The sequence below is a fragment of the Amaranthus tricolor genome, chromosome 1, assembly GCF_026212465.1.
Source record: "Amaranthus tricolor cultivar Red isolate AtriRed21 chromosome 1, ASM2621246v1, whole genome shotgun sequence".
Classification (NCBI taxonomy): Eukaryota; Viridiplantae; Streptophyta; class Magnoliopsida; order Caryophyllales; family Amaranthaceae; genus Amaranthus; species Amaranthus tricolor.
In genome coordinates this window covers 10,020,166-10,033,946 of record NC_080047.1, presented here as the reverse complement: position 1 = coordinate 10,033,946, position 13,781 = coordinate 10,020,166, and the positions used below count along the sequence as shown (strand labels likewise).

The window sequence follows — 13,781 nt, the reverse complement described above, 5'->3', positions numbered from 1 at the left end:
TTCTCCCTCTCTTTCCTTCCCTCCTTTTCCTTTCCATCGTAATGCTCTATTTAAACACAGTGCTAAGGTCAAAATTGATATCTTTATTAAAAATTATAACTAATTATTTATAATTTATTATTTGAAGGTCAGAATTTACCACTTTAATATTATAATTGATTCCTTTAATGTTATAATGGACTCGTTTAACATTATAAGTTATAATTGATCACTATACATGGGATGACTTATAATTTAGCACTATAAGCTTTAAATTGTTCACTTTAAGATTGTAATTTATCAATTCTAAACTTGTTAGTTATCTTAAAGTTGTCCGCTCTAATGTTATAATTAATCACTTATATACAACTATAAACTAATCACTTTAAAGTCTGAATTGATTAGTTTAATGATAAAACTGATCACTTTAAAAAGGTCATAATTGATCCTTTTAAGGTTATATACTATAAGTTAATACTGATCACTTTAAGGTTAGAATTGATCACTTGTAGGTCATAATTGAAAATGGGTCAGCTCGTATGTATTTGATCTCACTATGGGACAATCTTTCCTGATAGTTTGTGTAACACTTATAGGTTATTATTATATATATAGGCAGTTTTGGTCCCTAATTATATATATTTAGTCTCTCCATGCTATCCTATTATCAGAGATATTTAGAGTAAGAATATTATACGAAATACATACTAGTATGGAAGGTCGAACTGCTCACTCTGTTCGAATTTGCTTCTGTGTAATGGAATCAGATAACTTTCAAGTATGTCTCTTAATTCTAGATAATAGTTCTTGTTGTTAGCAATATTTTAGCGTATTTAGTTGTCTAGTTAATTTGAAAAATATTTAAGAATATAATTTAGTATTTCTTTGTTCCTATTTAAAAACAATATTAAGGTTTTGAGACAATTTAACACAATATTTGAACTATTAACCTCTTTAGTTAATTAAGTATATATATGTAAAAATTATAAAATTACTTTTGACACAAATTTAACAAGACCTTGTACAAGTATATTATTTTTTTACAAATTTATGAGGAAACTTAAGACAAGACTAATGAATAAATAATATTAAAAGTACGATTGTTGTATTTAATTAGTACAAATACAATAATTCTTATAGAAAGTACTTGTTACACAGCCAATGTCCAACTAAGAAGCTGTCTCGTTCTCACAACTCATAAAACACGAGTAAATAAATAAGATAGTTATTAGTTTTACATAAGCCGCACATATTTAGGTGACAATAGTATTTATATTGCTTGAACTAATTAAAGACAAAATTTTTGTTGCTTTATATGACTTGGTTTGAAATTTCATATAGATAAAATCGGTGCTTTCTTTATTCTATGATATTTGTTATAAGGATAAAAAAAAGGATAATTAAATCATTAAAAATGGTAAAAACAAATAAAAAGTGTAATTTATAAAAACGTCAAAGAAATGTATATGATTGAATTATAAAAATAATATGTGAATGAGAATTTAAAAAAGAGTGGTCATAACTAAATTAGAAATGTAGTTTATAATATGGAACCACCAGAAAAAAAAAAAAAAAAAGTATCAAAACTCGTGGTAAGGAGCGAGTATATGGATTGTCTGGCAAAATAGCTTATTCAATAATTTTAATTTATTTTGATACAAATATAGGATTTGGTGGTCAAACCATTAAACGCTAGTGTCTAGTAAATTAAAAAGTTGAAACAACTTATTGTTATGAATAATGTGTTTTTAAACAAACTGCTCATAACAGTGTGTTAAAAATTAATTAGTCAAACCAATTAATAAAATCAATTAATTGAATTAGTCAATATAATCAGCTACCAAATACCACCTATAAATTGTTTGTCAAATACCTATGTTTATCCAACAATAAATACATCCAAATTAAACAGCTGTTAAGAAATTGATTTTAATGATCGTGAAAGATACGATTCCATAGTGCCAAGAGTTTTGGTTTAGTTTATATAATATAATAAATAAACAAATATGGATAATAGCCGAAATTAGGACTTGTTTGTTTTTATTAGTTGCTTATTTGTTTGTCATCTAGCTTAACTAGCCTTGGATAAAGATACAACCTACTTTAACAAAATTGCAATTTCAAGAATTTTTTTTTCAATAACATCTAATTCATTAATAAAGAATCATACAACATTTACACTAGAGATAAAAATTAGCAAGTACATAATACCTTTAATCAAAGATAATTTAAAATTAATAAAACTACGATCGTTGTATATGAGATATGACAATTCTGAATATCCTCTTCCGCATCGCTATTTGACACAACCTTCTACGAGGGGGTCTTTCGATCTGTTGTAGTCTTGAGATAGAATTGTATTTGATGTAGTTGATGGTAATTTCAATTTTGGTGTCTGCTGTGTTATCGCATTAATCTCTACTAACAAATCAATTACAAACCAAACTTCATAACTCTAAAGTCTCACAAAGGGAGATCAAAACCCAATATATGGGTAGAATCAACCCGATGAATGAGTACAACAACTCCTGTAGGGAGAGAATAAATATTTATTCTAATAATATTTAAAAAGGTTAAAACGTACAAATTTAGATGCTTACCATCAACCAAAAAATTAATGATAACACCAAATCAACAATAGAGATTATTTTTTTTTTTTAAGAAAGAGAAGATAGAAAAGGAGAGGTATACCACTTCTTGCAATTTCAAGAATATGATGTTATAATTTTAGCTGTAAATGATTCATTTAGAGGAATATATATAAATACACATAATAATATTTGCTTTATTGATTGTAGCTAACTACCAATCAATGTCAATATATTTGTTGTTAATGGTGACTCAAACTAGCAAGCACCATTGAAGAAGATGAGTATGGGTCAAAGAGGAGGTCCGCGGGGCGCGGAAAAGCTGCTGCCTTGTCTCCATTTCGCGGCTCGCGTAGTTGTACACGGCTCGTGAAATGGCGGTTTCTTTTCACGGGAGGTGTCTTTTGGGACGGTTACTTTGTGTTTATTATGTAATAACTTCCTTTTATTGGGCATTAGTATATAAACTCCCATTTTAGGATTAATATATGATAATTCACAAAATTGAGAGAGATCACAAGAGAGCCATTAATTTGTGAGTGTGATGAGATCCATCTTGTAATTCTTTGCGATCATAGTGAAATTATTTGATCTTGGTGCCGGTGGATGTAGCTATCACATTGATAGTGAACCACGTTAAATCTCTCATGTCAATTTCTTATTTTGCATTGAGTTTTCTTATTGTTTCATTATTGTTGCTTCCGCTGTCGCACAACAATATCAATATACATGTAAAAGTTAAAATTTGTTGATAGAATTTATTTATTTTTTTGTTCTTAAATTGACGTTCTCTATCATGATATAATACTTATTCACACTTTTGTACAAGGTTTAACTATAAATGACTTGATGATGTTGAAACGTAATGTTAAAATGGAAATTTATGTGGACATAGATTATCAAAATTCAAAAGTGATGCAAACTTTAATTTTCGCAAGTTGATTCTGTTATATATACAGAGGATCTTGACAACTTAAATAAAAGTATTTAGAATTCTGCAAACAATTCGATAAAAATTATACTCTATTCAGCCCCTTCATAAATTATAACCTTATAGTTCTATTAATAATTCTTCATTAGCGAATGAAGTTTTTTTATTTATTTGGAGGTTAGTTAGAAAATTCCCATCAATAAGAAAAAAAAAAGAATTAATCATTTTTGTAGGTGGTGATAATTACGTAAAAATTAATGAATATTCCTTAACCGTAAACTAACCAATAATTTTCAAACCTAATTAATGAGCTAATTATTAACTTATAACACTAAGTTTAACTCTGTATGTTAGTTTAAATTATGAAACCTCGTCTCAAATAACATCAAAGAAAATGAACTCTAAATGTTATGATATGTGTAAGTTTATATCTTTGAATTCGGCTTTTAAACTTACTTTTCATTTTCTTTAATTTGTATTTTTCGCTTAAACCTTAATATTCTAAAAAGTTAGATGATAGGTGGTACCAATCAACAATTCTTCAATTAAACTGTTTGACTATGAAACTAACTCATATAATTAGTTTCTAATTAATCACTTTAAGATTATAAGTAATCATTTTAGGGTTATAAGTAATTACTTTAAAAAAATAAAAAAAAAATTACTTTTAAATGTACATTGGACAGCTTAATAGAAACGATTTCACCATTAAAAAACATTACCGTGAGACCATTGGAGAATTTTTATACCTAAAATTTAAGTACCATTTTTTAAACATTTTTTAATGGTTTTATTGAAAGCTAAATGAAAAACCAATCCCTTTTTTAATTTAGAAACATCTAATTATTGTAAAAAATAATTATTGCTAAACATTATTCTTCAAGTAACACTTTTGGCGGCTTATTAGATATTCTCTATTAGTTTCCATTACAACTTTTCATACAACTAAGATTTACCTTCACCACCTATAATTATTCTCATTTTGTTATATCAATTTTTATCGAATAATTTATACACAAAAAATGATAATCTAATTCTAAGGAATAAAGGAAATATTTTACCAATAACTTCAAATCAACTTAAGACCTAAAAAAAACACTTCTCTGTCCTTTTAAGTTTTGGGATGTATATGTAACTCTTTGAATTTTGATATCCTAGGCTTTTGAGGCGTCCTATTGGTATCTCATATTTTTAGTTCTTTTTTAATTATCTTTTTCGGTTCTATTTAGTTTTGCTTATTTATCTAACTTTTCACTAACGGCCCTTTTCCTCAGTAGGATATAAATATGATCTATCTACTATTTATACCCTCGATCTCTATCTTTGTGTAGAATATCGAATTATTGACCATGAGCCTAACCTCTTTGATTTAGCAAATTTAAGGTGAAAGAAGAGTAATATAGAAGTAACAGAGTGATGTTCGTTACATTCAACTAACTGTACTCCTAACCTTCGGTTCTCTTAACACACAACATGGAGTACCTTACAACTCCATATGTGTACATTCCATCATTGGTCTATGCTTTTAGTGCTTTCCACCTGTTAAATTAAAGCATAAATATCCTCATCCCTCCTTTTTTTTCAACCCCATTATAAAACACCCACTTTCTTCACTTCTATCTCACTCACGATTCACATAACACTTCCATATGATCTCATCTTTCCCTCTCTAAAACCCCACCAAAATCCCAATAAATTAAAAAAATAATAATTTTTATAAGTGAAATACAGAGAAAATGATCATCCTGCTTAAACCCATTTTCTTCTTCCTCTGTTTCTTCTTCTACACTCCATTTTCTGTGTCCTCAACACCTCCTACAGAAATTTCAGCCCTCAAATCATTCAAATCCTCCATTAAACCTTCATCAATCCCACCATATTCATGTATTGGAAGTTGGGTTTTTTCTTCTGACCCATGTTCAAACCCGAAAACTATTCATTTTCTATGTGGGCTTACCTGTGATGATTCCAACCGAGTTGTATCCATCACCCTTGACTCAGTTGGCTACTCAGGTACACTCACTCCACTCGTGTCTCAACTGAGTCAACTCGTTGTTCTTGATCTTGGTCAAAATTCCTTTTATGGAACAATCCCACCTTCTATTTCCTCTCTTTCTCTCCTCCAAACAATCTCTTTTAGATTTAACTCATTTTCTGGGTCGATTCCTTCTTCCATTGGTCAACTTAAATCACTTCAAGACCTTGACTTTTCTGGTAATTCATTATCTGGTCAACTCCCCAATACTCTGTTTCTTCTCTCTCGTTTGACTAGGCTTGATTTAAGTTTCAACAAATTCTCAGGTCAACTCCCTAAATTACCCCTTAATTTACTCGAGCTTGCTATTAAAGGAAATTCACTATCTGGGTTAATCACAAAATTTTCATTTACTGGGTTGACTCAGTTAGAAACGGTTGAACTCAGTTCCAACTCGTTCTCCGGAGTTTTACAATCTTGGTTTTTTCAACTTCCTAGTTTACAGCAAATAAACCTGTCAAATAACAGCTTAACAGGTGTCGAGATCTGGAAGCCTAGTCAAGGGTACAATGAATTAGTAGCCGTTGATTTGGGGTTTAACAAAATTGAAGGGTATTTATCAGTGAATTTTACAAACTACCCTGTGTTAGCCTCACTTTCCTTACGGTACAACCGCTTACGTGGACCAATCCCATTGGAGTATTGTAAAAAAAGTAGTTTAAGAAGATTATTTCTTGATGGAAATTACTTAAGTGGGTCCCCTCCGGCCGGATTTTTCACCAGCGGTGGAAAATATTCGACGCTTTCCGGTAGTTTGGGAGATAATTGTCTACAGGGATGTCCACGGAAATCCCAGCTGTGCCTGCCGACACAGAAACCAATGTCAATGTGCAAACAAATATACGGCGGAAAAAAGCCACGGAAATTTTGAAGAGTCGTATTTTGTGGACAAAAAATGTCGAAGATTTTTATAAAAAGGCTCTACTCGCTGAGGTGGCGCGTTTGATTACTTCTTATAATCTGTGCCGTTGATGAAGTGAGGAGACAGAATTTAGTGGTGATAGTGCTGACGTGGATGGTGGAGATTTGCGTGTTTTTGAGAGAGGTATATATATAGGTAAACTACTAATTTTGCATGTGGGTTTTATTCCTTTTTATGCTTTTTTGTAGTATTTCATTTTGTAAAGATGGTATAATAATAATAATAATAGTAATTCCTCCGTTTTATTATACTTCTATGTGCTATATTTAATTTTTACATATGTTATTTTGTTCATCTAGTTGTTAAATTATACTTCTTATGCCTCAAATTAGTTACAACATTAAACAAAATAACACTATTCATTCATCACTCTTAATTTTTGGTTAATTTTTTATCTATAGGTTCAAACATTCGCCCTTCGTCCCATTGAATTTGAAATATTTTCCATTTTGATCCGTCCCACTTAATTTGCATCATTTCTATTTTTGCACAATGCCCCACTACTTTCTTTTAATTTCATTCATACATTTTAACTCTTATTTAATTTCACCCACACAAATTATTTCTCTCTCTTCATTTTATTACCACTTTCCTAAAAATAATCCTCTTTCTCTTTGATTCAATTCTATTGAGAGATATGAGTAGTCAAGTAAAATCTTGTTTGATTCGTTTCATTGCAAAGATTATCAATATCAAATTTTTATAATTTTGTATTATACATAATTAGAGATTAGTTATACTAAGGATTGAATTAGTTCATTGAACTGCGTGAAAAAGCAAACATTGTAAGTAAATTGGAACAGAGAAAGTACAATATAAAAATTAAATGTTAATATTATGAAAGTACGCGATTAAAAGATTCAAACAAAAACACACTTGACTATATTTTTACTCGCATATTAGCCGTAATATATAAAATAAGCTTGCACAATAAATAGTGCTTATAACCAAAATGTAGCAAATATTTCAGAACGGAGGAAGTAATAATTTGTATATTTTGAATTATGAATAATTTGGAGAGTTCTAGAAAGGTGTTGATGAAATAAAGTTGTTTTTAATTTTTATACAAAGCTATTAGTTTCTTCATGATGAAGTATGGCAAAATTTTATGAATTGTGATCTTATGAGATGTAGATTAATGGAATGCTTTATCAAATGTGAAATGTTGGGTGTTGGACCAAATAAAAGGGCAAAACACAAGCTTACTTCTTATTAATAAACTTGAACAAGTTTAAATTTGTAAGTAAATATGATGAAATAAGCAATGAACAGAGTAAAATAATAAGCTACAAACAAACTTATAAGATTTATCAAAATGATTATGTTCTCACTTAATTAGGCAATGAATGATTTCTCATTTCCTTTTAAAATGCTTCCGGCAACTCCAAACTTCTTTCTTCCATGCTTTGCCTAATAATTTTACATATCTAAACCTACCAAAGTTTTATAAGAACTCTATTATTTTATTTACTCCTATATAACATTGTTAAACCAATTCACATAATTGACAATTATATATGTTGTATTTTCTTTAACTAAAATATTTATTAATTTATTAAAATTGTTCAATTTTCAAATTTTCATAGAAGTTTTAATAGACATAATAATCTATCAAGATAATTAGAGAATATTGATCATTTTGTTCCAAACTAAGAGCATTCTATTCGGTGAAAAATTTTGGTTCGAGCCTTGGTTTGGTTGATTTGATTATAAAACTCTATTAATTAATATTAAATTGTGTCTTGTATGATAGAAAAAACGAAGTTTACTAGTTCACTACACATCTACAAAGAAGTATGTTTAGTTTAATTTTAGATTAATTAATTCATTAATTAGTTTGATTGATTGATAATTTTTTTTATATTTCAGATAATTGATTGATAATTTTACTTTTTGTGTTTCAAATTACTTGTAACATTAAAATATTTCACTATTTATTTATCATCTTTAATTTGTGATTAATTTTTAATATATATGATAAAGTATAGTTGAGTGAAATATTGTTTAATTCGTCTTAATGCAAAAATTATTAATATCAAATTTTTATAAGTTTTTGTTTACATAATTAGAGATGTTAAATATTGAATTAGTGTACTAGACGGCGCGAAAAATCAAACGTTGTAAGTATTTTGGAAATAAAGATTTCTAATCAATAATCGTGATTTGTAAATCACCACAAAAAGACAAAAAGAATAATAATAAAATAAACAAAATCAAAAAAGATAAATTAAAATAACAAAATTTTCACCGTATCAAATCTTACCATATAAAAGTGATTTGTTAACCTTACAAATAACCGTTACTTACTAAAACGTGATGATTTGGGAACTTAATTAAGATTTGAGAGTGCCAATTTTCTTTTTCCTAGAAGTATTTATTGTTTAGCAAAATGTTTTTTGGGGAAAGAGGAATATGTTTAGTTTATTCAGATTAATTATTCTACTTCATTGATTAGTTTAATACTGTACTGGAAGGAGTAAGAAATGACGTAAGTAACTGGAATCCAATGACTGCCTTCAGTCGACAGTCAGAACTCAAAAGGCTCATAGATTTTTAAGGTTAAATCATTGACCGTACAGAAATTGAACTGAAGATCCAAATCAAATCAAGTTGAATGTATGAATAAAAGGATAAAAGTATCTGTGTTAAATGTGTAGATGAAATTTAAAAGAAGATCCAATGACTCCCTATGTAGTACTCTCTATATGTCCTAAATAAAAAGCTCCAAATATAAATGAATAAAAATTAAGAAAATTGAATAAAAGTGTTAAAAATATACTATTATAATTTACTGGAAAATGCCAAAAATATTTAAATAAAATAAAAAGATAAATTATATGAATAATAGTAATTAAAAAATAATTTGAAACATAACAAAATATAAAAACGAAATAAATTCAAATAAGCGTTTAAAATTGAAAATGAGACCAATTTTTGAGAGGGGGAGTACTAACAATCACCAGCTACTTTGGTGTTTTGCATAATCATTCAATATCTCTATAATTGCATTATGAGTAATATGTGAATTTTAAAGGGATTATGACAAGTTGTAATATATTATCCTTTTAATATAATAGAAATGGATAGATGTATATTAATAAAGAAATAAAGAATTGTATAAATGAAATCAAAAGTGTGTAGATGAGATTAAAAGGTAGTTCTCTCTTTCTTTAACCATCCAGATAGGCTTGTTCCCGACATCAAATCCTAGACTTACGCACATACCTTTCCGGTGAGCTCCATTAAAGAGAGTTGTTCTTTGTTGAGCTCCGATGAAGAAAGAAATCAAAGATTTTTTGAATGTTGTTGTACTATTTTATGTTTTGAATAGTCAGTTTTTTTTTTTTTTTTTTTTTTTTTTTTTTTTTTTTTTTTATCTTCTTGGAGTTGGCTAATAAGAGTCGTCATGGTCTCTTATAACATCCGTTAAAAGATAAAAATGTAACAAAATCAAACGCCCAAAACTTAAAAGTATAGCTAAATCAAAATGATACCAAAAGTTTTAAATCTAAATTTGACAATGGCCCACATTTTCAATCTAGTCAACAATAATAAATCCAATTTAACACAAATTCTTATATGAGAGAGTCTCATTATAATACGCATTTCATATATGAGTTAAATAGTACAATAATATAAATTATTAGTGTAATAGGAGCGACAATCTCTATATATAATTAACATTTAATAATAATGTTTAATACAAAAATATTGCGGAAGTCTCAAAATGCCGAACTGTTAAACACTTTAAATCATAAAAACTGAAACTATTTAAAACAAAAGTAAAATATTACATTTGATAAGAAATATTGTTTGCTCAAAATGAAAAAAATACATCATTATCAAGTCATCAATAAAGATACAAAAAACAGCTAAATTCTCGATAAATAGTAATTGCTGCGACTTGGATCGGAACCTGAACTAAATCTTGCAAAATACTGTCATCCATGATTAAAGGCTGAGGAAGAATATGATGCTTTTGAAGACTCCCCGCCATTTATCAATCCAAAATCAGTAGATGAAGATGATTTAGATGTTGGTTATATGCGTGTAGATCATACGGAAGGAATATATTTGAATTAAGTGATTCACAAGGTATGAATTTTAAGGTTTTTAAAGTTTTTTTGGCACTTTCGCGCATAAAGCATCTCAAACTTGGTTTGTTTTGCATGAAACTTTGCACACAACACTTTTTGGTATATATTATTGTGTTGAACGCATTAGAATTGTAAATCATAGTCATATTCTTAATATTACATGGTAAGTTGCGATTTTAAGGTTTTTAAAGCTTTTTTGGCACTTTAACACACAACATTATTTTGTTAGAATTGAATTTACGTTCCTATGTTCTAATATATTTCTATTCATACTCATTCAGGTACTGATATACAATGCATCTTTTCAGAGACGAAATTGTCCTTGAGATTGAGACCTCGGATAATGAGCATCATAGTTATGACACTGAAGATAACCAAATTGTTAGATACGAGCGTATGGCTGAAGACGCTCCACCACTTAACAATGATTATGACGCTGAAGACGCCCCACCAACGGATGCTCCCACTACCACTAAGAAAAGAAAAGGGCAAGGTCCTACGAAAAACCTGAAAGTCACAGAACCCATGCATTTGGAATACAATGCATTGGGTCAAGCCTGCAGAAAATGGCGCAGGCAATATGGAAAACAAGTGGGCCTATATATTCGCAAGATTTCCATATTGTACGCATGGAACGAGATTCCAGAGGGTTTGAAGAACTCTCTATAGAATGATATTGTGGTAAGCAACCTTACTATTTTTATTCATTTAGTTTCATTTTAAAATTAATTTAATTGACACTAAAAAATATAATTTTTTTTGTAGAATCTTTTTCACATCGAAAGCAATGAGGTCAAGAAGAATGTGTTTCTTTTCGCCGTTGCTGAAAGATTCAGAGATTTCAAATCCAAGCTAGTAACCGGCTGGATCACGAAAAAGCGTGCCCGTACGACCAAAAAGGTCAAAACGGCAAACGAAGGTGGAGAGCAAGCACCTTCGAAGATGCCCTACGAAATATGGGGTCACATATCAAAGAAGGAATGGGAGGCTTTTGTTGCCAAAAGAACAACTCCCATTGAAGTTGTAAGTATTCCATATTATATTATAGCTTTTGATTTGAAGATACTTCTTTTGATTCAATCATTAAATTAATATGTGATATTTGATTTCTATTGATTAATTAGGAAAAGTGTGGTATAGCTTCTGAATCAGCAAGCAAAAGGAAGTTTTACCATCGCTTGGGCCCAAAAACGTATGATGAGGTTCGAAAAGAGTGGGTGGATGGGGGTTTATACCCCAATCAAAGTCCAGCCACGCCCTCATCTACGACTACCTCCGCAACCGTGAATAATCCTACTAGAGATCGGGTGCGAGATTGGTATTGTGGGCTTCATTCCCGAGATGCAAGTGGTAAATTTACCATTAATGATCCGGGAACGAAGAAGGTTGCTAATGCTGTGGTGAGTTTTGAAATTATTAAGTATATTCTTGATTTGTTTTGTATTTTTGGCTTTGATTTTACTTATACTAATTTTTATATATGTCACTTTTTATTTGAACAGATGGGTTGGAAGGAAAAAGAAGCTACGGGGGAGTTCACCCCAAGAGACAATGTTGATGCATTGCATATGGTCTTAGGGAAAGACCATAGAGGGCGGGTAGTCGGAAAAGGAGGCGTCTGCGTGGAGTTATAGAAGGCATTTGGCAAAGAGTGTGTTGCTACTCAATCTCGAACGATGCCACCTGATGAAGTAGCAACCCTCCGAGCAGAAATTACGAAGGACGTTCTCGCCAAAGTGGCACTCGTGTTGCAGAAGATAGGAGCACCCATTGTTGACTTGGCAAACCTGATTGTCGAGGATCAGCAAAGTCAACATCGGGATCCTAACGCTTCGGTCGAGCCACACCCGAGCCCATTACCTCCGTAGCACTTCAGCCCATTACTACCCCTGAAGGGCAAAATCCCACACCGGAGACCATGAACTCCATTGCTCAAAATCCGGAGCCAACTCCCGAGCCAGTGGTACAGGTACATAGTTTTTAAATATATAAGCACTTATTAATTTAAATTGCAACATGTTTTAATATTTTATTATGATGCTTATTATACTAAACGATATAATTTTCAGGAGGCGACTTTTTGTTCTCTTTTGCTGCCTCAGTTATGTTGCTAGTGATGGCGACTTAACTGAGGTTGCATATGGTGTGGTACAGCTAACCAAAGAGGGCCAAACAGTGCATTCAATGCCTGTTACAAGTAGCCACATCGGTGTGACCGTGGAAACTATTCTAAAGGGGTTTGAAGATTTCTCACTCCCAGTTCCAATGCCAGAATGGAGCCTTGAGAAACTATCAGACGCCCTAGGTAGTTTCGTCACATGGCCATATGCTTGGGTCCGATTCACTACCATGGTAATAATCATTTGTATCTTATTTATTTTTATTTTTTAATTGCATGCTTACACTAATTTAATTGTATAAATTGAAATAGCAAAAGAGTTCAAAGGGCTCTAGGAGAGAGATCGATTCCTCATCAAAGGTGTCGACTGGGTCAAAGTCGATGGCAATCACTCCAATTTTGACTGATGCGGAGCTAAAAGATCTCTCTCAAGATCGCAAATGGCTGCACACATGTGCATCTCGCTTGCTTGAGGAGGACCCAATCGTTCTAACCCTGCAGAAAGAACAATTCTGCTTTGTTGAGAGCCCATTTGTAATTATTGGTCCTAGTGACATTGGGCAAATTTTGAGAGGAGATATGTTGAATGTAGCTCTTATCCATGTCTACATGAGGTGATGTTCATTATCTTACAATTTAGGCATTATTGTAATTGTATTAACAACCGAATTACTGAGAAAATTTTCTTATTCGTGAGTTTAGTGCGGCGTACGAGGAGCTAAATTCTTGCGAATTACCACCAATAAAAATTGGATGGTTTTGTCCTGAGCCGATTTCGGGTACTAAAAGCGTAAATGATTCAGATAACGTCAAAGCATACATTGAGACTGTTTTGAATAATTCTCTTGCATCTAAACACACGTTCATTCTGGCTCCATATGTGGAAGAGTAATTTTTATTTTTGAAATTGAACTTATCTTTTGATTTTTAAGTTCTCATTATCTCTAATTTGTTGATTTTAAATTTGCATTTGTAGTTTGCATTGGATACTTTTGGTCATATGTCCTTTAACGAACACTGTGCACGTCTTCGACTCATTACAAAAACCTCAAAGCCCGCCTCGCAACACAAAATTCATAGCCTTGTTGAATGCGTACGTAATTTTATAAA

General features: G+C 30.8%; 2 protein-coding genes across 3 annotated transcripts; both read left to right on the top strand.

Annotated features, from left to right (window-relative positions):
* The first annotated feature begins 5,021 nt into the window (after positions 1-5,021).
* On the top strand, positions 5,022-7,025 carry LOC130825082 (probably inactive leucine-rich repeat receptor-like protein kinase At3g28040). Its single transcript, XM_057690125.1, has one exon. The coding sequence runs from the start codon at positions 5,235-5,237 to the stop codon at positions 6,402-6,404; it is 1,170 nt and encodes a 389-aa protein (XP_057546108.1). The 5' UTR covers positions 5,022-5,234; the 3' UTR covers positions 6,405-7,025.
* A 3,812-nt stretch (positions 7,026-10,837) lies between these two features.
* LOC130825074 (uncharacterized) lies at positions 10,838-13,781 on the top strand. 2 transcript variants are annotated; one of them, XR_009046834.1, is made up of 5 exons: positions 10,838-11,233; positions 11,318-11,575; positions 11,677-11,952; positions 12,055-12,521; positions 12,622-12,887. XR_009046834.1 is itself a non-coding variant. In XM_057690111.1 (5 exons), exons 2-5 carry the CDS (start codon positions 12,737-12,739, stop codon positions 13,778-13,780), a joined length of 789 nt encoding a protein of 262 aa, XP_057546094.1. In that variant the 5' UTR covers positions 12,255-12,521; positions 12,622-12,736; the 3' UTR covers position 13,781. The 2 variants fall into 2 exon arrangements, 1 of the variants encoding a protein (XP_057546094.1); XM_057690111.1 differs by lacking the exons at positions 10,838-11,233; positions 11,318-11,575; positions 11,677-11,952 and adding exons at positions 12,984-13,285; positions 13,374-13,559; positions 13,648-13,781 and having other exon boundaries at positions 12,255-12,521; positions 12,622-12,904.